This window comes from Polyodon spathula, chromosome 29, assembly GCF_017654505.1.
Source record: "Polyodon spathula isolate WHYD16114869_AA chromosome 29, ASM1765450v1, whole genome shotgun sequence".
In the NCBI taxonomy this organism is placed as follows: Eukaryota; Metazoa; Chordata; class Actinopteri; order Acipenseriformes; family Polyodontidae; genus Polyodon; species Polyodon spathula.
In genome coordinates this window covers 451,242-476,241 of record NC_054562.1, presented here as the reverse complement: position 1 = coordinate 476,241, position 25,000 = coordinate 451,242, and the positions used below count along the sequence as shown (strand labels likewise).

At 44.8% G+C, this 25,000-nt stretch overlaps 3 protein-coding genes across 3 annotated transcripts in view; all 3 read right to left on the bottom strand.

Annotated features, from left to right (window-relative positions):
• ndufs2 (NADH:ubiquinone oxidoreductase core subunit S2) overlaps positions 1 to 336 on the bottom strand; it is an 11,081-nt gene extending 10,745 nt beyond the window's left edge. Inside the window, 1 exon segment of the mRNA XM_041232500.1 lies at positions 198 to 336. Within this exon segment, the coding sequence (XP_041088434.1) occupies positions 198 to 301 (104 nt within the window). The 5' untranslated portion in view covers positions 302 to 336.
• Positions 337 to 1,616: 1,280 nt separating this feature from the next.
• On the bottom strand, positions 1,617 to 8,235 carry zgc:77880 (zf-DHHC domain-containing protein). The gene is made up of 9 exons (XM_041232028.1): positions 8,036 to 8,235; positions 6,288 to 6,379; positions 6,091 to 6,164; positions 5,413 to 5,528; positions 4,736 to 4,797; positions 4,014 to 4,140; positions 3,299 to 3,371; positions 3,061 to 3,190; positions 1,617 to 2,562 (listed from the first exon to the last, which is right to left on the bottom strand). The coding sequence occupies exons 1-9, from the start codon at positions 8,158 to 8,160 to the stop codon at positions 2,471 to 2,473; spliced, it is 891 nt and encodes a 296-aa protein (XP_041087962.1). The 5' UTR covers positions 8,161 to 8,235; the 3' UTR covers positions 1,617 to 2,470.
• A 6,904-nt stretch (positions 8,236 to 15,139) lies between these two features.
• kirrel1a (kirre like nephrin family adhesion molecule 1a) overlaps positions 15,140 to 25,000 on the bottom strand; it is a 32,482-nt gene continuing 22,621 nt past the window's right edge. The window contains 12 exon segments of the mRNA XM_041232337.1: positions 15,140 to 15,817; positions 16,356 to 16,643; positions 17,629 to 17,668; positions 17,670 to 17,708; positions 19,007 to 19,134; positions 19,351 to 19,458; positions 19,609 to 19,807; positions 20,021 to 20,121; positions 20,601 to 20,727; positions 21,517 to 21,644; positions 22,208 to 22,356; positions 22,642 to 22,747. Of these exon segments, the coding sequence (XP_041088271.1) occupies positions 15,537 to 15,817; positions 16,356 to 16,643; positions 17,629 to 17,668; positions 17,670 to 17,708; positions 19,007 to 19,134; positions 19,351 to 19,458; positions 19,609 to 19,807; positions 20,021 to 20,121; positions 20,601 to 20,727; positions 21,517 to 21,644; positions 22,208 to 22,356; positions 22,642 to 22,747 (1,694 nt within the window). The 3' untranslated portion in view covers positions 15,140 to 15,536.

The following is a 25,000-nucleotide window of genomic DNA, read 5'->3' as shown; positions in this document are numbered from 1 at the left end:
TAAAGACGTCATCCAAAACCGCATGCATTTTATTAACGATCTAGCTGTGTAAACGGTATGCATGCAGAAAGAGAATTGTTTTGCCATGCCTTTGTCCTGGTAACATAAAGCACATCAAATATCAACTTCTTTATTAATCACGTCTCAAAAGTCAACCAAAACAAGTCTTACAAACTCATTTCTTCCTTTTCGCTCACCTGCTTTGCACCGCAGCGCTGCACGGGTTGACTAAATGCCTATTTAAGATTAAATTTGAAGGGCATCTCAGTTTGTAAAGCGACCTCAGCATAGCGGCTGCCATTTTCTTCCTCCACACAAGAACATCCGGGTCTCCCTGTGGCTTCGCGTCCTATTCGTTCTATGAGGCATTAGCCCGCCCAAGTGAGGGCAGCTCCTGAACAGTTAACGGAGGAAAAAAAAGGGGGGTTAGCCATCATTGATAAGGGCACTGGCGACCTGGCAAGATCGGGGTGTCTTCTGCGGCTTCACTCTCCGTTGATTGTAGGGTGAAGGTAGCCATTTTAAGTGTTGGCATTCTCCTTAGATAAGGGCAGAGCTAAGCCGTTCCTACCGTGATGACGTCAGTGTTTCGTTACAGCCATATTGAGAGGGAGCAAATAAGATAATCGTGATTATGGTGATAATTACCAGCCGATACTCGATAATTGAAAATAAAATTATCGCCTATTTATATATTGAATTATGCTGCTATCCTGTATTCTGCTCTTTCCACTGTATTTAATGCACTATTTCATGTATTATGCTGCTATCATGTATTCTGCTCTTTCCACTGTATTTAATGCACTATTTCATGTATTATGCTGCTATCCTGTATTCTGCTCTTTCCACTGTATTTAATGCACTATTTCATGTATTATGCTGCTGTCCTGTATTCTGCTCTTTCCGCTGTATTTAATGCACTATTTCATGTATTATGCTGCTATCATGTATTCTGCTCTTTCCACTGTATTTAATGCACTATTTCATGTATTATGCTGCTATCCTGTATTCTGCTCTTTCCACTGTATTTAATGCACTATTTCATGTATTCTGCTCTTTCCACTGTATTTAATGCACTATTTCATGTATTCTGCTGCTATCCTGTATTCTGCTCTTTCCACTGTATTTAATGCACTATTTCATGTATTATGCTGCTATCATGTATTCTGCTCTTTCCACTGTATTTAATGCACTATTTCATGTATTATGCTGCTATCATGTATTCTGCTCTTTCCACTGTATTTAATGCACTATTTCATGTATTATGCTGCTATCATGTATTCTGCTCTTTCCACTGTATTTAATGCACTATTTCATGTATTATGCTGCTATCATGTATTCTGCTCTTTCCACTGTATTTAATGCACTATTTCATGTATTCTGCTGCTATCCTGTATTCTGCTCTTTCCACTGTATTTAATGCACTATTTCATGTATTATGCTGCTGTCCTGTATTCTGCTCTTTCCACTGTATTTAATGCACTATTTCATGTATTATGCTGCTATCCTGTATTCTGCTCTTTCCACTGTATTTAATGTATTATGCATTTGTGTGTGTTTTTACTGTATATCATGTATGATGCATTTCTCTGTGTTTGTAGTATTATGGGTTTTCTTGTTGTTCCTGCTTCTTGTAAAGCGCTGTGTGCTGGTGCTCCGCTATGAAAGGCGCTATATAAAATAAAGATTGATTGATTGATTTGTTATGAAGCCCCTCAGGAGTTTGACGGCCGTTCACATCCGTCCACATTTGCATGAAAACTTTATTCACTGATATTTAAACACAGTTATCAGCACAATACATTGCAAAGAAACAATATATATATATATATATATAAATAAATACATAACAACTTCAAAATAAATAATACAATGCTTTTAAAATGAGTGGGTTTTAGCTTTTTTCTTTAGTTTGCTTTGTTTTTTAAAAGCCAGTTACACATAACATCTTTCGCCTCGGCTCCGGAAACGCCTCCTGTATTTAAAATCTTATTTTCCCCAACATTCAGCTTCCTTCCAAATGACTTTTCAAAGAAAGACAAAAAGGTGAAGACTTCTGTCAGAAAAGAGGTGACATCATATTTCTACAAGAAAGTGACATCATAGAAATACAGAGTTGCACACAAACAAGACATTCAATTTCTCCCCGAAAGGGAAAAAGTATCTGTTTACATCATACCAGAAACGAGACACACCGAACTGCTAGACAGTTCTCCAGCACAGGAAATTGAGATCATGAGCCGTCTTGAAAAGGAAACGACAGCCGCGCTCCAAAAACCTTTTCCCACAGTTCATTCTGCCTCACAGGGAAACAGGAAGTGATGTCACCCCTCAGTTACCACTCCCCTCCCCTTAAGCAGGAAGTGATGTCGCTCCAGGAAGGGGGAAAAAAAAAAGAAGCCAGGATATGGATAGTGCAAACTCCTTGGGAGGCAGGAAGTGACCTCGCGGCGGCAGACAGGAAGTGCGACTATACGTCATAGTCGGGCAGTGCGGAGTAGATAACTCCCTCAGCCATTGGAGGATTGGAGCGGAGAGGGAGGAGCCAAAGCAGCACCGAGCCTAAAGGGGAGGGAACAAAATCAATCACTGTAACACTGTGCTTTTTGTAATGCTTCATTTCCGTCGCTCGGATTTGTCTTGCAGAGCTGACAATCTGGGAAAAGTGTCGAGGCTAACTAGCGACCGTCCAGATTGAACTGATGTCTTTAACAGGCCAGACGTGCAATCTCAAACAGCGAGAGGAAAGGAACGCGGTCAAACGCAGGAGGATTTTCAGAAGCCGTTTGAGACGCCTGACTGAAGCACAGAGCGGTTCACACGCGAGTGTGTTTCTCTATCCCCGATTCTCACACCCAGAGGTGTTTTCATGCAGGCGGGAAGATAAAGAATATCAACGACACATCTGGAGGGTGTTCTGGCACATTTGCACAAAGCTGTATATCTGTATGACGTTACGTGAATGAACTGTAATGTTGTTTACTGAAAAAACCTCTCAAAATATTAATAACAGATCCACAAACACTGATGGGGGTGCCCTGCACACAGACAGGCGGTCACCTCTTCCGAAGACTTCCCTCAGCAGAGCCAGCGTGGGTTTGTGGGGGCGTGGTCGGCTCGCACCCTTGTCTTTCGTCAGCCGGCTCCTCAGCTGCTCAATGGGGGTCTCATCAGAGATTATAGACACCATCTGTAGGGGGCGACAAACACACACATATAAGACTAGAAGAGGGTTCATTTTCATCTGCAATCGCTTTACAATTTAGCATCAGAGCGACACAACGAAAGAGCGACTGACCTGGTCGTAAAAGATGACCGTCACAAACACTCCGAAGAGAACGCACACCACCAGGAGAATTATATAGTGACCTCTGCAAAGGAACCAGACAGAATCGTTTCACCGGACCCGGGCTGGGAATGAGACTCCTGCGGCAGAGCGGTGTCGCCCAGTCCTGGTTTTACTGCTACCAGCTTGATCAGCCCCCAGTGTGTCTAGCAACAAGCTCAGGTGTGTCTTATTATTAAACTCCCAGTGAAACCAGGACTGAGGGAGTTCATTCTACATAGAGGGGCTGCAATTCAATATGTTAACAAGGGAACATTATTCAGCAGCTTTCACTGGACTCTATGAAGCTGAGGGAGTTCATTCTATATAGAGGGTATGGAATTCAATATGTTAACAAGGGAACATTATTCAGCAGCTTTCACTGGACTCTATGAAGCTGAGGGAGTTCATTCTATATAGAGGGGGTGCAATTCAATATGTTAACAAGGGAACATTATTCAGCAGCTTTCACTGGACTCTATGAAGCAAAATCAGTTAATTCTATACAGAGGGTAATGCAAAATTTTTGGCCAGAGCTGTATGTATAGATAGATAGATAGATAGATAGATAGATAGATAGATAGATAGATAGATAGATAGATAGATAGACAGATAGGGAGAATAGACAGATAGACAGACAGACAGATCTTGCTTTTTAGTAATCATGGAGCAGAAGCTCACTCCTTACATGATGAAGTGTTTGTTGGAAGTGGTCTCGCTCTCCTCTCCTCCTCCTCCTCCTCCTCCTCTCTCTCCCCGGAATCTCCACACCCAGGTGGACACCAGCAGCGCTATGCAGTACAGACTGGCTAACCCTGCAGGGAATCACAACGCATCTCTGAGCGCCTTTTCCACGATGTAACGGTTCCTACTCCAGACTCCGAGTCCAAATCTCACTACAACCTCAATTATTACAATTAGAATGAGACAGAGAGATATGTTGTCCTTAATTGATTAGACATTTTAAATAAATAACGAATTAAATAAATAGACATTCCAATAATATAATATTTTTATTTAGCGCCTTTTGATAGCAGAGTCACTTCTATATATAGAAAATTAGATGTATTCTAATGCAGTGCGCATAAAATGTTGAAAACATTTCACAGAACGGACGCAGCCCTGCACGGCCTGGGTCCAGTCGTTTACCGGAAGGAAGCAAACCGAACCGGCTGCCGGGTTCCTGAACGCAGCGTGACGGACAGCGCCTCAGCCAATCAGGCAGGGTTATTTTCAAGCGATCAAAGAATTAAAAAAAAATAAAAATCTGGATGATATTTACGCTGCTCTTTCAGAAATGGGAAACAGCGTCTTACGCCACAGACCAAGGGAAAACGTTTTAGAGATAAACGTGCAAAGAAAACACACAAGACACTGGAGAAAGTATCCTGACAAGGCAGCCGAGCTCACCTGTGTAAAACAGAAACTGGATGAAGTACTTTTGATTGAGTTCCCCGACACAGTTATTAATCCTGGGAGGGGCAGAAAAAAAAAACAGCCAATCAAACCTCACATTCAAACACAGCGTCTGTTAAATGTAGTTATTCATTTCACTGGACTCTATGTGAGGGAGTTCATTCTATATATGGAATTCACAGGGATTTCACAAATTCAAGATATTAACAAGGAAACATTATTCAGCAGCTTTCACTGGACTCTATGAAGCTGAGGGAGTTCATTCTATATCGAGGGGGTGGAATTCAATATGTTAACAAGGGAACATTATTCAGCAGCTTTCACTGGACTCTATGAAGCTGAGGACTCTATGAGTTCATTCTATATAGAGGGGGTGTTAACAAGGGAACATTATTCAGCAGCTACTGGACTCTTAAGCTGAAGTTCATTCTATATAGAGGGGGTGCAATTCAATTGTTATTCAGCAGCTTTCATTGGACTCTATGAAGCTGAGGGAGTTCATTCTATATAGAGGGGTGGAATTCAATATGTTAACAAGGGAACATTATTCAGCAGCTTTCACTGGACTCTATGAAGCACAATGTTCTGTAGGGTGATGATGTAACACTTTTGTCAGGAGCTGCGAGGGACCTGTTTTGTGATGCACAGCGTGCGATACCGCTTCCTCTCACCAGGGGCAGTGGTGGTCCATTCTACGGATGCAGCGCTGGCAGACCCGGCAGTGGTGCGCTCTGGGAGGAGTGTAGGTTTCACAGCGGTTACAGAGTCTCCAGCCTTCACTCGAGCCCTGAGAGAGACTGGGGATGTGAGAGATCAATACAATACAATACAAAGAGATGAGAGTCCAGCCTTCACACGAGCCCTGAGAGAGACTGGGGATGTGAGAGATCAATACAATACAATACAAAGAGATGAGAGTCCAGCCTTCACACGAGCCCTGAGAGAGACTGGGGATGTGAGAGATCAATACAATACAATACAATACAATACAAACAGATGAGAGTCCTGCCTTCACACGAGCCCTGAGAGAGAATGGGGATGTGAGAGTACAATACAATACAAACAGATGACAGTCCAGCCTTCACACGAGCCCTGAGAGAGACTGGGGATGTGAGAGATCAATACAATACAATACAATACAAAGAGATGAGAGTCCAGCCTTTACACGAGCCCTGAGAGAGACTGGGGATGTGAGAGATCAATACAATACAATACAAAGAGATGAGAGTCCAGCCTTTACACAAGCCCTGAGAGACTGGGGATGTGAGAGATCAATACAATACATTGAGACGAGAGTCCAACCTTCACACAAGCTCAGATAATGGGGTACAGATAAAGAGCGGACTCACCCTGTCGTTTTTTCTTGAAGACTGTGACCTCAGATCAGAGAAGTCAATCGCTGCCACTGGTAATGGGACCATACCTACAGACAATAATTTTTTTTTTTTTTTTAAAAACACAGAGATAGAATTAACTTGTGAACACACATACAAAATATAATATATATATATATAGATATATATATCCCCAAAACACACAGACTTACCATGGTCCTCAGAGAACACAGCTTTTAAATGGCAAGCCAGCAGCATCACCAAAATGAGATTGAAGACTGCTCCGTGAATCGAGAACCAGAAACTGTAACAAGAAACACAACAGCCAATAAAAACAGCGTGTTCCCCCCCCTTCCTCCACCCCCAATCCTATCACCGTGGCACACCCCCCCCTACAGTGTAAACTACCTGTCAACTCTGCCTCTGAGGGCTGTTATCAGGGTGCGGATTTCAACCATTGGCGTGGCTAATAAGTTGTGTATGATTATTGCATTTGAACGCTGTGAGAGTGACACCTGACGTAAACTTGCAAATGAATTTATTAATTTATTTATTTACACAGAACAGTAATAATTTAATAGATATATGAATGAATACATAATAATGTTCACGCGGCAATGTGAATGAATGACGTCAATTAGAAACATTAATCTCAATACACACACACACACAGAGAGAGAGAGAGAGAGAGAGAGAGAGAGAGAGACAGACAGACATACACAGACAGGCACAGAGAGAGAGAGAGAGAGAGAGGAGAGAGAGAGAGAGAGAAGGAAATAATGTGTCGAGCGCATTGAGATGAGAGACTTCTGACTAGAGAGATGGAGATAGCAGAGAAGTGTCTGTGTGCGACAGTTACAGCGAGGAGGTCTGAGTGAGGCGAGAGAGAGAGACGACAGACCACACAAGGCAGACATGCACAGACAGGGACATCGCCAGAGAGAGAGAGAGAGAGAGAGAGAGAAGGTGAGAGAGAGAGAGAGAGAGAGACGACAGAACACAGAGAGAGAGAGAGATACAGACACACACAGAGAGAGAGAGAAGGAGAGAGAGACAGAGCGAGAGCAGACACAATTGGAGACACGCACAGGTGATAGACAGAGGAGAGAGAGAGAGAGAGAGAAACAGAGACACACACAAGGAGACACGCACAGACAGACACAGAGAGAGAGAGAGAGAGAGGAGAGAGGAGAGAGAGAGACAGAGGCACAGACAGAGCCAGAGAGAGAGAGAGGTGAGAGACAGACAGACACACACAATGGAGACAGGACAGACAGAGACAGAGAGACACGACCTGAGAGAGAGACAGACTTCACACAGGAGACACGCGACACAGACAGACACAGAGAGAGAGAGAGAGAGGGAGGAGAGAGAGAGACAGAGGACAGACAGAGAGAGACCACCTCACACACAGGAGACAGATCTGTCAGAGGGACTGTTCACAGAGAGAGACAGAGACAGAGAGAGAGAGAGAGAGAGACAGAGACAGACACACAGAGAGACACACATACAGACAGACACTGAGAGAGAGATAGACACAGACACTCAGAGAGATACACACAGACACAGAGAGACACACACAGAGACACACACACACACAGAGAGACACACACAAACACACACAGACACACACAGAATAACAGCAGACACTACACACATGTACAGCTGGCAACAGCTCTACACACTCGAGAACAGAGAGACAAAACACCACAGAGACACCGTTTCACACAAAACAGTACAAAAATAACTGCATTACTACAGACATGTACAGAGGGACATGTGTCTATAACAGAATATTAACGGTCATTTACACAGGCAGTATTATCTACCAGTATAATAATAGCAATAATAATAATAATAATAATAATACTAATAATAATAATAATATACCACTAACAGGGTGCGTCCGTTTTAATTCCCGCTGTGAAACGCAGATCCCCGCAGTCGGCTGTTTTCTTACCTGTCTGAGTAGACCGGGATGAGGACATGCTGAACCACCACATAATCGGCGTAAACAACGCCCAGGTAAGTCAGGATCAGACAAATAAAACCGCACGGATCTTTCCTGCAGCGCGGCGACTCCATGACACCAGCGGCCTCTGCCTCCCTGCCCCACTTCCGGGCGGCTTCACCCCGCCGGCGTTGCCCTCACTTCCTAGCCCCGCCCCCTCTGGCTTATCATTGCCAGGGACGGGCGTTTAGAGAATTGCTTGGCGTGGTGGTGCGGGCAGTGGGGTATTATATTATTATTATTATTATTATTATTATTATTCCAGTCGAATAGATGCGTCCCGTTTTCACATCAAATTGTGACGCTGTTGTCTGTAGGCGGACTGTTTTGGCCACAGCTCAGCGTTTCCGACTCGCGTCGCAAGGCATTCTGGTCAGTGTAGTCCTCTAACTACCTGAGGCAGGTACAAACGTGCCAGGTAGAGCCGCGCTTAGTAAAAACGTCAAAAAGTGGCTACACTTTCTTTTTTTTTTTTTTTAAGAAAGCAGTGGTTTATTTATTTCTTTTATAATATTGTGGAAAAATAATTACATACATTTTGAAAAACATTGGAGAAAAAAAAACAAGAACAACGATCCTTACAAGAATAGTCAGTGGAGTGCGGAATCCTACTGTGGAATTACACACAACATTCGAAAGGTGCTTCAATATCATATCATAATAATACAAAACATATATAAACATAACATGAAGGCATTGCTTATCAATGGAAGAACGGAGGTGCCGTTTATTTATTTGATTCATTGTTTGCTTTTTAAAGAATAATGAATTCTTAAATGACACGGTGGAAGATTATACAGACTCTTACTAGTTGACGTGTTTATTAATATGCTTTACCAGACCTCTCTGTGCTTTAAAATGCTTCCCTATGCTTTACCAGACCTCTCTGTGCTTTACAATGCTTCCCTATGCTTTACCAGACCTCTCTGTGCTTTACAATGCTTCCCTATGCTTTACCAGACCTCTCTGTGCTTTACAATGCTTCCCTATGCTTTACCAGACCTCTCTGTGCTTTACAATGCTTCCCTATGCTTTACCAGACCTCTCTGTTCTTTACAATGCTTCCCTATGCTTTACAAGACCTCTCTGTGCTTTACAATGCTTCCCTATGCTTTACCAGACCTCTCTGTGCTTTACAATGCTTCCCTATGCTTTACCAGACCTCTCTGTGCTTTACAATGCTTCCCTATGCTTTACCAGACCTCTCTGTGCTTTACAATGCTTCCCTATGCTTTACCAGACCTCTCTGTGCTTTACAATGCTTCCCTATGCTTTACCAGACCTCTCTGTGCTTTACAATGCTTCCCTATGCTTTACCAGACCTCTCTGTGCTTTACAATGCTTCCCTATGCTTTACCAGACCTTGATTCAAACAGTTGGTTTGTAAACTAACCCCAGAATTCCCCGGATTTGAATCACCCAGCACGTTCCTATGCATTGCTTTTGAACTGCGAATCTGTAGATCAGACAGGAATGGGTAAGACTGGACGATACAAGTGGCACGGAGAACTGTAAAGCATGGGCTGTGGATGCCAGAGATGAAATAATACCAGTGAAATGACGCCAGCCTCATGCCAGTGCTTTTCAACCTGGTCCTCGGCGTCTGCCACTAAGCTAACCAGACCCTTAATTGAACAATTAGCTTAATTAGCCCGTTTTAATTGTCCTCAGCTCTTGGGAGACTCTAATTTTGAATACATTTGAACTCGTTATGTCTCGTGCTACAGGCAAAATATCTGTTGTTTTTGTTTTTTGTTTTTTTTTAATGTGGATTAATAATGTTTGTTAACATTGTTTTACAGCCGCGGCGAAATCTGCCACACTCTGCCTGCTTGTTACGTTAAATGATAATGAATCGATTATCAAAGAGAGCAGCCGAAATCTGTACATTACAGAGGAGACGCGATTAATAGCACTTTAAAGCAAATTGTACAATAATAATAATAATAATAATAATAATAATAATAATAATAATAATAATAATAATAATAATAAATTTGTAATTGAATAGAATAGTATATTAATTCAACGTACAAGTTCATATAATATATTAATAATTCTAATTAATACATGTTTACATTATATATCATAATAATAATAATAATAATAATAATAATATTGATTATATGCAAACAAAGTATTTGTTGTATTTGCAGTCTACCTCGAGGTATATATATAAAGTTAAATGTCGGCACCTTCAAGTAACAGCTTTTGTTCATTGTCTTCGTCATTCAAAAAATAAACGTTATCAAAATGGAATGCTCCTATATATATATTTCAATTTACAGCATATGGAAGTAATAATAATAATAATGGTGATGCTAATAGTAAACCGTGGAAGAGGCAGTCTGGACTGAACCCGGCGATTAGCTGCTGTTTGTTTGTTTGTTTGTTTCCTGGTTAAACTCACAGACGCAGTTTTAAGAGACACAAAGATTTCTTTTTTCATTGTTTTTTTTAAACTTATTTCTGGTTTCCCTCCAGCCTTTGGAAATGGTTTTGATCCTTGAGAGATCGACAGCTCACAACAAACCCTTCTAGAATGGGTCTGGAAGCGTTCTAGAATGGTTCATTTTGAGCTTCTGGATGAATTCTAGAAGACCTCCGGAACACAGACCCCCCCCCCCCCCCCCCCCCCCCCCCCCCCCCCCCCCCTGTAAGACACTGTTTCGATCTTAGCTTTCCTAGAACAGCAGGTGACATCACGGTTACACACAGAACCAGAAGGTTCCATGTAGACAGATCTAGAACCCTATAGAACCCAGCGGTTCAATACAGACTATTCGAAACTCATTGGAACATGCATGGTTTCAAATAGACCAACCTTGGAAAGCTCAAATGTTTCAATATAAGCTTTTAACAAACTCTTAAGAACTCCCTCTAAGATAAGCTTCTAGACCACTCAGGAACCCCGGGGCATTCTACTGTTGCACGGTTCTACCTTTCAAGAACCTGTGGGAACCAATCAGTTCTAGAACTTCATGGGTCAACACGGAACCTCAGGAACACCTCGATCTAGATCTTCAAGAAGGAGGGCTGTGTTTCAAGAACACTTGAGGGGTTTGTCTGTGGCATGCAAAACAAAAATGGTTCCCTAAAGCTGAGAGGAAGACGAAGCCCCTTCTTCCGGAACAGCGATGGCTTGAAACCTGGTTCCAGGGGACCCTCTGTCCGGCGGGAGACCCAGTTTGAGGCGGCTGTATCAAACCCCAAGTCTCCCTGCCTGCTGTGCCACGCAGTCGTCTGGGAACCCAGTCTCCTGAAACCAGGTTCCCAGCCACACAAAATGGGTTCCCCCTCAGCTTATAATTTTTGACATATCAATCTTCATAAGTAAATAGCTATGCGTACCAATCAAAAACCCTCTCGTGGGCACACGTTCACCTGCCGTCCACAAAACTAGAAAGATCTCTCGACACGTTGAGGAGTATTACGGTCGTCAACGTTTTGAGAATTTGAATGGTCTTTGAGGACAGCGTAACCAGAAAATAACAAGCAGAATAATAATAATAATAATAATAATAATAATAATAATAATAATAATAATAAATAATAATAATAACAAAACTACACATTTGTTATTATTACTATTAGAAGGGGGTTTAATCGATCGACAATTAATTGATTAATCACACCTGTGGGCTTTGGTCAATTAAAAAAAAAAAAAGAAGATTGATTGATCTTGTCTACCTGAGTGAGGTATCAAAGTAAACACGCTGCCTCACACAATCAATCGCTTTGGCTCACTTGTAATGTTACAGCTCTGGTCAAAAGTTAACCTCACCCACTCTACAGAATGAACTAATTCTGCTTTATAGACTTCACTAATTCTCCTTCAGATGAGACCTGCCCAATCATGTTAACATATTGAATTACACACCAGCGTTTTGTAGCTTTTCCATATACTGGAATGAGAATTGAAAAATGTGACATTTCAAAATCCCTTTGGAAGAACTGAAAAACTACCGAAGACCATCACTCCAATACCTAAAACAGTTAGTGACACTCCATGCTACTATTATGGCTTCTGGTAGAGACTATTATGATTTTGCAATTTCTTTGATTCCATTACGTTAAATAAAAGACCTAAAATTAAGTTTGTTTTTAAATCATGATTCAATCCTGAAATTCTAGACAATGCAAAACTTTTAGCCAGAGCTGTAAAAAAGAAAATATTATCAAAACACTCCAGTTTTGCATGTAAGTATATGAAACCAATTCTATTGATAGTGTACACTCTTCGAAGGGAATATCAACTTCAAGGGCCAATAGTGGGCTGTACATGCCTCTAGGGGGTGATGTGCTGCACCCATAACCTGCTAATTTAAACTAGAACAGTTAACGAAATTTGTCTAAAAATTGTTCACAAGCAAACACCCACCGTCTTAATATTTATATAGATATATAAGTATATATAGTTTATATAATAACTATATAATATATATATATATTATATATATATATAGATATATATATATATATAAGCTGTGCTATATTATAGAACATTATCACAGTATAAATCGTCTCGCTGATCGTATACGACTGCCATTAAGTTTATATATACGCCAGTCATATATATATACCAGCTAGTGTAGTACGGTTTATCAAGAGCAACCTTCCGACAATTGCTACCGGACTAGTGGTATTTCACCGGCTTAACATAGTAAACACTGGTGTGTGCACACAAGCAATATTGTCTATATTGTGCGACTCGCCTCTAACACAGATGTCTGACTACAAAAGCAGGTCCATACAATTTGCGACCCACGAGTCGTAGCGACGTTCATGGTGGATCACCATCACAAAGTCGCTTTACAAGAGACTAGGGTGTGTGAACTATGCATCAGTCTGCAGAGTTTCTTACAGCAGTGTCTCACCCCAAAGACGCAGCACAAGGAAGGTCAGTGACTTGCACGGGGTCACACACAGTGAGTCAGTGGCTAAGCCAGGATTTGAACAGGGGACCTCCTGGTTACAAGCCCTTTTCTTTAACCACTGGACCACACAGCCTCCTATAATAAAGGTTATCAACAAAAAAGTGACTATGCGGGGGGTGTTCAGGAGGTCATACATTTGGGCACCTCGGGTTGTCGGAAGCATATATATTTCCAACCACAGTTTTGAGTCGCCCCAATTAATAGGAGGTAAATACATCCGGGGGGTGTTCTGATACATTTGCATACACATATATATCTATACCATATATATATAATATATATACATATATGTCTATGTGTGTGTGCACGACTGTATAGCTTTTCTGAATTATGTTTGTATATACAAATTTTACTTATTTAAAAAAAATACTTTTTTTAAATTTCCTCTGGGAAATTAAAATATTCTAGCTAAGTATATATATATTTACACTTTAAACAGAGAGATCTAGACCAACATATAAATGGGATGTGGGGGGAGAGGGGGTCCAATTTTGTTTACTGTCTTTACTGAGGCACTAAGATCACTCCCCTGTACCTCCCAGCAGCAAGGGGGCGCTGTAGGGAGTCTCCTCCAGCCCGTTTCAACATATCTTGAACCAAAAACAGCTGGTCTGTGCATTTAAACTCAGGGGAAGGATAACTGGGTCTCTTCCAGAAAGCATATTGTTCTTGTTTTGGCCAAAAATTTTGCATCACCCTCTATATAGAATGAACTCCCTCAGCTTCATAGAGTCCAGTGAAAGCTGCTGAATAATGTTCACTTGTTAACATATTGAATTCCACCCCCTCTATATAGAATGAACTCCCTCAGCTTCATAGATAGTTAGATGGTTCAACTGCTTTCGCTTGAAGCCGATTTCAACTGACCGACTCAGAGGGGTCTTCAACTGAAGTCATGAGTCTCCCCTGACAGAGATCAATGCTGATGTATTGAACTTCATCACAAAATAATCATGGGATTGGAATGGGGAACTGATTTTAAAAATTGTAATTGAAAAAAAAAAAAGGGTTTGACCCCCCCCGGGTCTTAGTCCGCACGCTAAAGGACTACCCTTGGGGGACTCACAGCGAATCCAGTCTCTTCTTGCAAAAACTCACCTGGTTTCCTTTCAAAAGGACCATCGACAGTGTAAGGTCTCTCTGAATCCAGTTCTGAATCAAACAGCTGAGCAGGGCTATAGGAAATATAGTGACACACACACACACCGTGTATATTTCTCAAGATAATCTGAGAGTGATATATATATATATATATACACACCCCAAGCATCAAAAGAAACTTATCACTATTATAACATTTATGTAAAAAAAAAAAAAAGGTATACAAATGATGGCCATTGACGAAATGTTTTTGGTTTTAATCCCGCGATCGTTCATCCTGGCCCATGACAGGTTTGAGTGACTGACTGAAGCTCTTAATCACCTAATTAGTGAGACAGTTGATTGGACGCTGGATACGGAGCGATTTCAGCCATTGAATTGCAAGCTTCAATAAAAAAAAAACACAGAAAAAAAAGACAATATGCCACGTCTGTCAAGAGAGCAGCGCCTTCGTGCGATCGGCATGTTGGGGGCTGGACTGTGCCTCGCTGTCTCGGGCGCTCGCGGCCAGCGATTTCAAACCCGGCAAGACGGTGTAACCAGACTCGCTCTGTCAATGACACGCCCCCAAAACCGGGACACCGAGAGTCACGACACCTGCCCGGGATCGACGGTTCATTCTGCAGCATCTTCGTGATGTCGGTTATTAATCTGCACGATAAAAAGTCACGGCGCCTGCTCTGAAACAGAGTTTGTCATTTTTAGATCACAGCTAGTGAATTTTATCCAGATATAAGTGATCAGTTTCTTTTGATGCTCAGTGTACGGACATCAATATATAAGTGATCAGTTTATATTGATTGCTCAGTGTGTGTGTATATATATATATATATATATAGATAATATATATATATATATATATATATATATATATATATATATATAATATATATGCCTTAATAAACATGAAAAATGTGTACCAAAATTTATTATAATCCATAGGTACATCATTTGAAATAAATTTTTTTTGGAAAAAAAAACTCTAAATCGATGAGTACTGTTTAATTTAGGTACACAAAACTCTGAATAACTGATTTAAAAAAAACTCTAAAATGAACGACATCAGGACATTTTCGGACTAATAGTTCGTCCAATAGGGGTCCCGAGGCATTCGTTTTAGGTGGGGAAGAACCGAGAAAAACAGCCGCTGGTGACTGAGGGATGAGACGTCAAACAAACGAGGTCCTATTGGAAGAGACTCTGCAGCAGCAGCGGTTGTCGATGATGCAGAGTTCACCCCCCCTAGTCTTTGGATTAAAAATAAAAGCGTCTCCTCGATGACTGAATGACGCCCGCGTTCCCGGGAGGTCACGTCACCTGCAGAAGACGCGAGCGCGCAGTCACCCCGGTGCCGGCCGTCTCTCCACTCCTCCCTCGCGCCCGATCTTCACGGAGGCCCGCCTCCTCTCAGCTCACACGTGGGTTTGCATGCGCTGCTGGTGCCTCTGTCCGAACTCGGAGTGCTGGGAGGCGGAGGAGTAGCGGGCGTTGGCCGTGCCGTATTTTCCCAAGCCCCCGTCTCCCGTCGGAAAGCCTTCATACCCGGGCCCCAGAATGTCCAAGCGCTCCATGTTGGCCAGATTGGCTGGCGCTGCGAAGCCCAGCCTGTAGGGGGCGTATGTGGTGGTGCTGGGGGGGTAGCCGTGCGTCGGGGGGTAATTGTCGTACGACATTTGACTGGCGGTATCCAGAACTGAAAAGAAAAAGAGATACACAGGTTATCACTCAGCTTCATAGAGTCCAGTGAAAGCTGCTGAATAATGTTCCCTTGTTAACATATTGAATTGCACCCCCTCTATATAGAATGAACTCCCTCAGCTTCATAGAGTCCAGTGAAAGCTGCTGAATAATGTTCCCTTGTTAACATATTGAATTGCACCCCCTCTATATAGAATGAACTCCCTCAGCTTCATAGAGTCCAGTGAAAGCTGCTGAATAATGTTCCCTTGTTGACATATTGAATTGCACCCCCTCTATATAGAATGAACTCCCTCAGCTTCATAGAGTCCAGTGAAAGCTGCTGAATAATGTTCCCTTGTTAACATATTGAATTCCACACCAGCACTTGGTAGTTTTCCCCATAGACTGAACAGAAAAATTGTACATATTTTATAAATATATATCTTTTAATTGATGTTTCAATCCTAAAATTGAGGAAGAATCTCAACCACTTGAAATTAAAAAAATCTTTAACAGCAAAAGATTTGAAAAAAAAAAATTATATATCTTACCCCCGCTACATTCAGAAGCAAAATCTGACCCTGGCAGCCCAGGATTGAGATTCCCAGTCCCCCCACTTCGGTTATAGGTGTTGAACTGGGCGTAACTGGTGTGAGACAGTCGAGAGGGCGGTCTGGGGTCATAGCAGCGCCCCCCCGGTCCTCCCCTGCTCTCCGGGGCGGGGTTCGGAGGGGGTCCCGCGGTTGATCTATAGTCAGTGTAGAGCATGGATCGCGAGGAAGGTCTGGTGTCCTCATGGCCGGCTGCGCGCACGTTGTAATATCCGTTCGTAGGGTCCTGTCGAGAGAAACGAGAGGTCAGGTCAGAGAAAGACTTGCTGGACAGTTGCGGACCACAGCTTGGCGTCACCTGGAATTTTAGGATTTAAAAAAACTGTATCCGAACATATGTTGGATCTTTTGTTGAACACCATTGTGTAATCAAAAGAAAAACTACAAAATGATTTGTGATTTGTTCATTCTATAGAGTGGTGAAGCAAAACCTCTGGCTGTAAATAACCAGTGGATAAGGAAGACAGACTGATCACTGGATGAGTGTATTGAGACAGACACACAGACAGGCAGACAGACAGACAGACACAGAGACACACACACAGACACACACACACACACAGGCAGACAGACAGCCAGACAGACAGACACATACACACACACACACAGACACACACACACACACAGCCAGACAGCCCAACACACACACAGGCAGACAGACAGACAGACAGACACAGACACACTCACAGACAGACACAGAGACACACACACAGCCAGACAGCCCAACACACACACAGGCAGACAGACAGACAGACAGACACACACACACACACACACAGACAGACAGACAGACAGACACACAGCCAGACAGCCCGACACACACACAGGCAGACAGACAGACAGACAGACACAGACACACTCACAGGCAGACACACAGACACACACACAGGGCAACACAGCCAGGGCCCGTGTGTGTCAGCCAGACACATACACAGGCAGACAGACAGACAGACAGACACACACAGGCAGAAACAGAGACACACAGACACACACAGACACACACACACACAGCCAGACACATACACAGGCAGACAGACAGACACACACACAGGCAGAAACAGAGACACACAGACACACACACACACAACACAGCCAGACAGCACAGTCTGTTACACACACAGTCTGCAGCCCGAAACACCACAGTGTTGTGAACAAACACACAACATGCAACAGATGGTTTGCTTTTGGGGGACTGACCGTGGAACTCGAGCATTGAGCTCGTATTCCTCCCGTGTGTGTCGAGCGTTGTCGTCTCCTCAGGTCCTGCTTCAGATCGATGTCATCTTTGAAAGGCTGAAGAGGAGGAGAGGAGAGGAGAGGAGGGACAAGGGAACATTATTCAGCAGCTTTCACTGGACTCTATGAAGCTGAGGGAGTTCATTCTATATAGAGGGGGTGGAATTCAATATGATAACAAGGGAACATTATTCAGCAGCTTTCACTGGACTCTATGAAGCTGAGGGAGTTCATTCTATATAGAGGGGGTGCAATTCAATATGTTAACAAGGGAACATTATTCAGCAGCTTTCACTGGACTCTATGAAGCTGAGGGAGTTCATTCTATATAGAGGGGGTGCAATTCAATATGTTAACAAGGGAACATTATTCAGCAGCTTTCACTGGACTCTATGAAGCTGAGGGAGTTCATTCTATATAGAGGGGGTGGAATTCAATATGTTAACAAGGGAACATTATTCAGCAGCTTTCACTGGACTCTATGAAGCTGAGGGAGTTCATTCTATATAGAGGGGGTGGAATTCAATATGTTAACAAGGGAACATTATTCAGCAGCTTTCACTGGACTCTATGAAGCTGAGGGAGTTCATTCTATATAGAGGGGGTGCAATTCAATATGTTAACAAGGGAACATTATTCAGCAGCTTTCACTGGACTCTATGAAGCTGAGGGAGTTCATTCTATATAGAGGGGGTGGAATTCAATATGTTAACAAGGGAACATTATTCAGCAGCTTTCACTGGACTCTATGAAGCTGAGGGAGTTCATTCTATATAGAGGGGGTGCAATTCAATATGTTAACAAGGGAACATTATTCAGCAGCTTTCACTGGACTCTATGAAGCTGAGGGAGTTCATTCTATATAGAGGGGGTGCAATTCAATATGATAACAAGGGAACATTATTCAGCAGCTTTCACTGGACTCTATGAAGCTGAGGGAGTTCATTCTATATAGAGGGGGTGGAATTCAATATGTTAACAAGGGAACATTATTCAGCAGCTTTCACTGGACTCTATGAAGCTGAGGGAGTTCATTCTATATAGAGGGGGTGCAATTCAATATGTTAACAACAGAACATTATTCAGCAGCGAGTGTGGTTGCCGTGGTGTCACAAGCCTAGAAGCACTTCCACTGTTTGCCTTCAAACACGTTTGCCCGACCAAGGCGTGTTAAACACGCCGAAAACGCTGGCAAAGCCAGCTCCTCTGAGCACACACTTTACTAAATAAACACGCAGAGAGGGAACACAGTGACTGAAAGTGATGTTGCATCTCTCTCTCTCTCTCTCTCTCTCTCTCTCTCTCTCTCTCTCTCTCTCTCTCTCTCTCTCTCGTGTGATTGGTCGAATGCTCACCGAGTACATGGCTTTGACCATCCTGGTTGCCGTGGAGATGCTGGAGGCATCGTCCTCCGTGTTGTGCGTCTCTTTGTTGACCGTCTCCACCTGGATGTCCGGTTTGCCCAAAGTCACCCCCCTCCGACCTGAAATAGAGAATGAGGAAACCCATGAACACACAGAGGCTGCATCGAGGGTCGGGGGGGGGGACCCCACCACCCGGGCAGGTAGCATCTACATGGACCCCCCCCCACACACACACACACACACACACACCCACCCCGTCAGTTCAGATCCCACAGGCAGAGAGACACACAAACACAGACAGACAGACAGACAGAGACAGACACACACACACTTACTTCCTTTGCGCTGACGGTACAGGAACAGTGTCAGAGCGATCAGGCAGAGAAGGAGGAGGACGGACGCCCCCACCGTGCTCCCCGCGATAATCCCGACAGGAACGATCTCTGTTACCCAAGAAACACAGACAAGGCTACAGAGGGGAGACCCAGGCAGCAGCTCACCAGAGAGGACCGCGACGCGCTACAGCGTCCGGCCAAAGCTTTTTTTGATCAAGACCCATTTTTTTCCTCTAACCCCTGAACCGGAGAGCTTACCTGTTTCCTCCAGCTGGATGATGGCAGTTCCAGGTCCAAAGCTGTTCCAGGCCGTGCAGTTGTATTGGGTTTGGAAGTCTGCTTCGATCACGTTGTTGATGGTCAGGGTGGAGAGGACGCCGTTGCCGGTATCCGCCCGCTCCACGGTGTACCGCTCCAGGGTGCCGGACTCTAAAATATTCTCCTTCCACGCCCAAGCCTGGGGGAACAGAGCCTCAAAACTGAGTTTGAAAAGTCCCCGCAGACTCAGCCTCTGTTGGTCTCATTTCAAGCGTTTTTAAAAGCGGTAACAGATTTCTTCCGAGGTACGAAATGGAATCTGTGACATGTAGAGAGACAGACGTGCATGCACACACACACGCACGCGCGCTCAGCCAATTTGTCTCGCGAGGTGATTGTCGGCGATACTCACGATTCTGTCCGGAGTTGGGGTGCTGTCGATGAAGCACCTCACTTCTCCTTTGTCCCCTCTGATCGCGTACTGCACCGACTCGCTGGAAATGATGGGAGGTCCTGGGAAGAATCGCACACAAGCGCATCAGGGAAAGGCTACTGCTGTAGACAGCAAGGGTAAAAATCCTTGCACCACCGAGAATTTTAGGATTTTAGGGATTAAATTTAATTAAAAATTAATATATATATATATATATATATATATATATATATATATATATATATATATATATATATAGAGAGAGAGAGAGAGAGAGGAGAGGAGAGAGAGAGAGAGAGGAGAGAGAGAGAGAGAGAGAGAGAGAGAGAGAGAGAGAGAAGAGAATCATGAGACTGCAGTGGATTTTCCGGCTATAATTCAATCGAGGGGCTTCGATGGTGACACTCATAAAACACGGGCACTGACAATCTCGGAATGACAACTGTTAAAGTAGCCTTAGGAACTCTCCGTGTAACATTGGAGGCTTAAGAAGTCTTAGCTGGAGAATAACCCCCCCCCCCCCCCCACGCCCCTTGGAAGCCATCGCTAAAGCGTTTACCGTTGACGGACAGGGTCACCTCTCGCTCCCCGACTCCAATCCGCGGAACGATGGCTTTGCAGATGTACTGACCGGCGTCTGCCTGACTGACAGACTTCAGATACAACTGGTTATTATTGGAGAGGACCTGAGAGTCAGAGAGAGAGAGAAAGAGGGACAGAGAGAGAGAGAGAGAGTCCAGTGAAAGCTGCTGAATAATGTTCCCTTGTTAACATATTGAATTCCACCCCCTCTATATAGAATGAACTCCCTCAGCTTCATAGAGTCCAGTGAAAGCTGCTGAATAATGTTCCCTTGTTCTCATATTGAATTGCACCCCCTCTATATAGAATGAACTCACTCAGCTTCATAGAGTCCAGTGAAAGCTGCTGAATAATGTTCCCTTGTTAACATATTGAATTGCACCCCCTCTATATAGAATGAACTCCCTCAGCTTCATAGAGTCCAGTGAAAGCTGCTGAATAATGTTCCCTTGTTAACATATTGAATTGCACCCCCTCTATATAGAATGAACTCCCTCAGCTTCATAGAGTCCAGTGAAAGCTGCTGAATAATGTTCCCTTGTTAACATATTGAATTGCACCCCCTCTATATAGAATGAACTCCCTCAGCTTCATAGAGTCCAGTGAAAGCTGCTGAATAATGTTCCCTTGTTAACATATTGAATCCCACACCATATACTTAACTGACAAAAACAGAAAAAAAAAAACTTTGATTATGATGTTAAATAAACAAATAAATATTCATATAGATTTTTTTTTTTTTGTCTCAATGCTAAAAAAAAAAATCCTAGGTGATTTTTGGTCAGAGCTGTAGCACGTTTGCATCAGAATAAATCGGATGAATGTTGACTGCATTATCTGTGGCCAGGATCGCGATACGGTTTTGCTTTGGACTTCAGTATAGAGCTGCTCACCATATTGGATCCTTTCTTGATCCAGGTGAGGGTGAGGGGAGGGTTCCCTGACCACACGCAGGTCAGAGTGACGTCCGAGCCTGTGTCCACAGAGGTGGGGCGTGGCTCCATCACGATGCGAGGGCCGACTGCAGTAGGAACAAGAGAAGAGATTCAGTTGTGTTTTGTTTTTCTTTGTTTTGTAGCGCGGTGAGTAGAAACAGTCTCTGCTGTTTCTGCTTCCCTAGCCAATGGGAGCTCCAGAGCCAATGCGACGCTCCCTCTGGAATCTCCAGTGAAGACCAGCGACTTTGCACAGCCAGGAACCTGTGCTCCCCTGACTGTGCGACTCCCCTCCTGCACTCCAAGCGGCCGTGCCTTTACCAGGGGAGACCCTCGGGGACCCCCACGCTCCCCTGACTGTGTGACTCCCCTCCTGCACTCCAAGCGGCCGTGCCTTTACCAGGGGAGACCCTCGGGGACCCCCACGCTCCCCTGACTGTGTGACTCCCCTCCTGCACTCCAAGCGGCCGTGCCTTTACCAGGGGAGACCCTCGGGGACCCCGGCGCTCCCCTGACTGCGTGACTCCCCTCCTGCACTCCAAGCGGCCGTGCCTTTACCAGGGGAGACCCTCAGGGACCTCGTTTCATCCTGCAGAGGAGGAGAAAGCTTGACCGCTTTTCTAAACACGTCGAAAACAAACAGACTTACAATGCACGTCGACCAAGGTGCTGACGTTGGTGCTGCCAACTATGTTGTGCACCTCGCAGGACACTGGCTCGGTGAAAAAGCTGTGATCCACGAAGGCCTCGTACACGCTCCCCACCTCTCCCTCCAGGATAACGCCCCCCTTCGCCCATCTGAGAAAAAGAGACTCAAGAGTAAAGAGGAAACCACTTCGGAAAACTTAGGGGTTTGATATAGCCACCTCAAACCAGGTCTCCTGGAACAGCGCTTCAAGTTGAAAAAGTGGCTTCGGGCTTAAGAACACAATAAGAGAGGCATCAGAAAAATCCACGAATGAGAGGAGGTCAGATATGAATATGTTCATCGTGCATTCATTTTTGCAGTCTGTCAGGCAGTGGGGACAAGGCGTTGGTTTCTGAAGCCGCTTGTCGGGATCGGGGTTCAATGGACACACTCACCGGAAGCCCATGATCTCAGGGTTGGCAGAGGCAGTGCAGGTAAAGACCACTCTCTCTCCCTCCAGTACTGCCTGCGGGTGGAGAGACAGAGTCACCGTCGGGGGATCTGGAAACACACAGAGAGACCAAATATTATATAGTTACAGCGCCTGGACCTGTGGTTAAAGAAAAGGGGTCCTGATACCAGGAGGTTCACCCGGCTCACACTGACTCACTGTGTGTGTGTGAGAGACCCTGAGCGAGTCACTGAACCTCCTTGTGCTGCGTCCTTCACATGAGACACCAAACAAACGAGGTCCTATTGGAAGAGACTCTGCAGCAGCCCCTGACTCACTGTGTGTGTGTGAGAGACCCTGAGCGAGTCACTGAACCTCCTTGTGCTCCGTCCTTCGGATGAGAGAAAACTGAGGTCCTATTGGAAGTCACTCTGCAGCAGCCTCCTTGTGTGTCCGTCCCTGAGCGGTCACTGAACCGCCTTGTGCTCCGTCCTTCGGATGAGACGGAAAACAAACGAGGTCCTATTGGAAGAGAGAGAGAGACCTGCAGCACCACTGATAAATCTGTGTGTGTGAGAGACCGGAGAAAAGTCAGAACATGAGCAAGTCGGGGTACCTTCGGGAGGAGAAAGTAAAACACAACGAGGGTCCTATGGAGTCTGCAGCAGCCCCCCCTCTGACTCACTGTGTGTGTGTGTGAGAGGGGAACATGAGCAAGTCACTGAACCTCCTTGTGCTCCGTCCTTCGGATGAGACGCCAAACAAACGAGGTCCTATTGGAAGAGACTCTGCAGCAGCCCCTGACTCACTGTGTGTGTGTGAGAGACCCTGAGCAAGTCACTGAACCTCCTTGTGCTCCGTCCTTCGGAGGAGACGCCAAACAAACGAGGTCCTATTGGAAGAGACTCTGCAGCAGCCCCTGACTCACTGTGTGTGTGTGTGTGAGAGACCCTGAGCAAGTCACTGAACCTCCTTGTGCTCCGTCCTTCGGACGAGACGCCAAACAAACGAGGTCCTATTGGAAGAGACTCTGCAGCAGCCCCTGACTCACTGTGTGTGTGTGAGAGACCCTGAGCAAGTCACTGAACCTCCTTGTGCTCCGTCCTTCGGATGAGACGCCAAACAAACGAGGTCCTATTGGAAGAGACTCTGCAGCAGCCCCTGACTCACTGTGTGTGTGTGAGAGACCCTGAGCGAGTCACTGAACCTCCTTGTGCTCCGTCCTTCGGATGAGACGCCAAACAAACGAGGTCCTATTGGAAGAGACTCTGCAGCAGCCCCTGACTCACTGTGTGTGTGTGAGAGACCCTGAGCGAGTCACTGAACCTCCTTGTGCTCCGTCCTTCGGATGAGACGCCAAACAAACGAGGTCCTATTGGAAGAGACTCTGCAGCAGCCCCTGACTCACTGTGTGTGTGTGAGAGACCCTGAGCAAGTCACTGAACCTCCTTGTGCTCCGTCCTTCGGAGGAGACAGCAAACAAACGAGGTCCTATTGGAAGAGACTCTGCAGCAGCCCCTGACTCACTGTGTGTGTGTGAGAGACCCTGAGCGAGTCACTGAACCTCCTTGTGCTCCGTCCTTCGGAGGAGACAGCAAACAAACGAGGTCCTATTGGAAGAGACTCTGCAGCAGCCCCTGACTCACTGTGTGTGTGTGAGAGACCCTGAGCGAGTCACTGAACCTCCTTGTGCTCCGTCCTTCAGATGAGACGCCAAACAAACGAGGTCCTATTGGAAGAGACTCTGCAGCAGCCCCTGACTCACTGTGTGTGTGTGTGAGAGACCCTGAGCGAGTCACTGAACCCTGTTGTGTGTGAGGACCCTGAGCGGAGTCAATGAACTCCTTGTGACTCGTCCTCACAACTGGAGAGACCAAACCAAAAGAGGTCCTCTTGGAAGACCAGCCTCCTCTGACAGCAGCTCCAGGATACTGATTGTACTGGTGTGGTCGTAGAGGGACCTGAGCGAGTCACTGACACCCTCTTGTGCTCCTAAGTCCTCGGAGGAGACGAGGCAAAACAAACGAGTCGTTGGTTTGCTATTGGAAGAGAGACTCGTCTGCAGCAGCCCTGACAAACCCACTGTGTGGGTGTGTTGAGAGACCCTGAGCATGTCACTGACCCTCCTTGTGCTCCGTCCTTCGGACGAGACGCAAAACAAACGAGGTCCTATTGGAAGAGACTCTGCAGCAAGCCACTGAACCTCCTTGTGTGTGTGTGGGAGGCCCTGAGCAAGTCACCCTGAACCTCCTTGTGCTGTGTCCTTCGGAAGACCCTGAAGCGAGTCACTGAACCTCCTTGTGCTCCGTCCTGTCGGAGTGAGACCCTGAGCAAACAAACGAGGTCCTCCTTCTGGAAGAGAC

What these genes read in the sequence shown, in the direction of transcription:
- zgc:77880 (XM_041232028.1), bottom strand. Translation starts at nt 8,160, where the DNA reads ATGGAGTCGCCGCGCTGCAGGAAAGATCCGTGCGGTTTTATTTGTCTG. An exon ending in CGGTCATCTTTTACGACCAG is followed by an intron (nt 3,191 to 3,298) that starts GTCAGTCGCTCT and finishes CGCCCCCTACAG; the next exon opens with ATGGTGTCTATAATCTCTGA. An exon ending in GAGGGAAGTCTTCGGAAGAG is followed by an intron (nt 2,563 to 3,060) that starts GTGACCGCCTGT and finishes CCTCCCCTTTAG; the next exon opens with GCTCGGTGCTGCTTTGGCTC.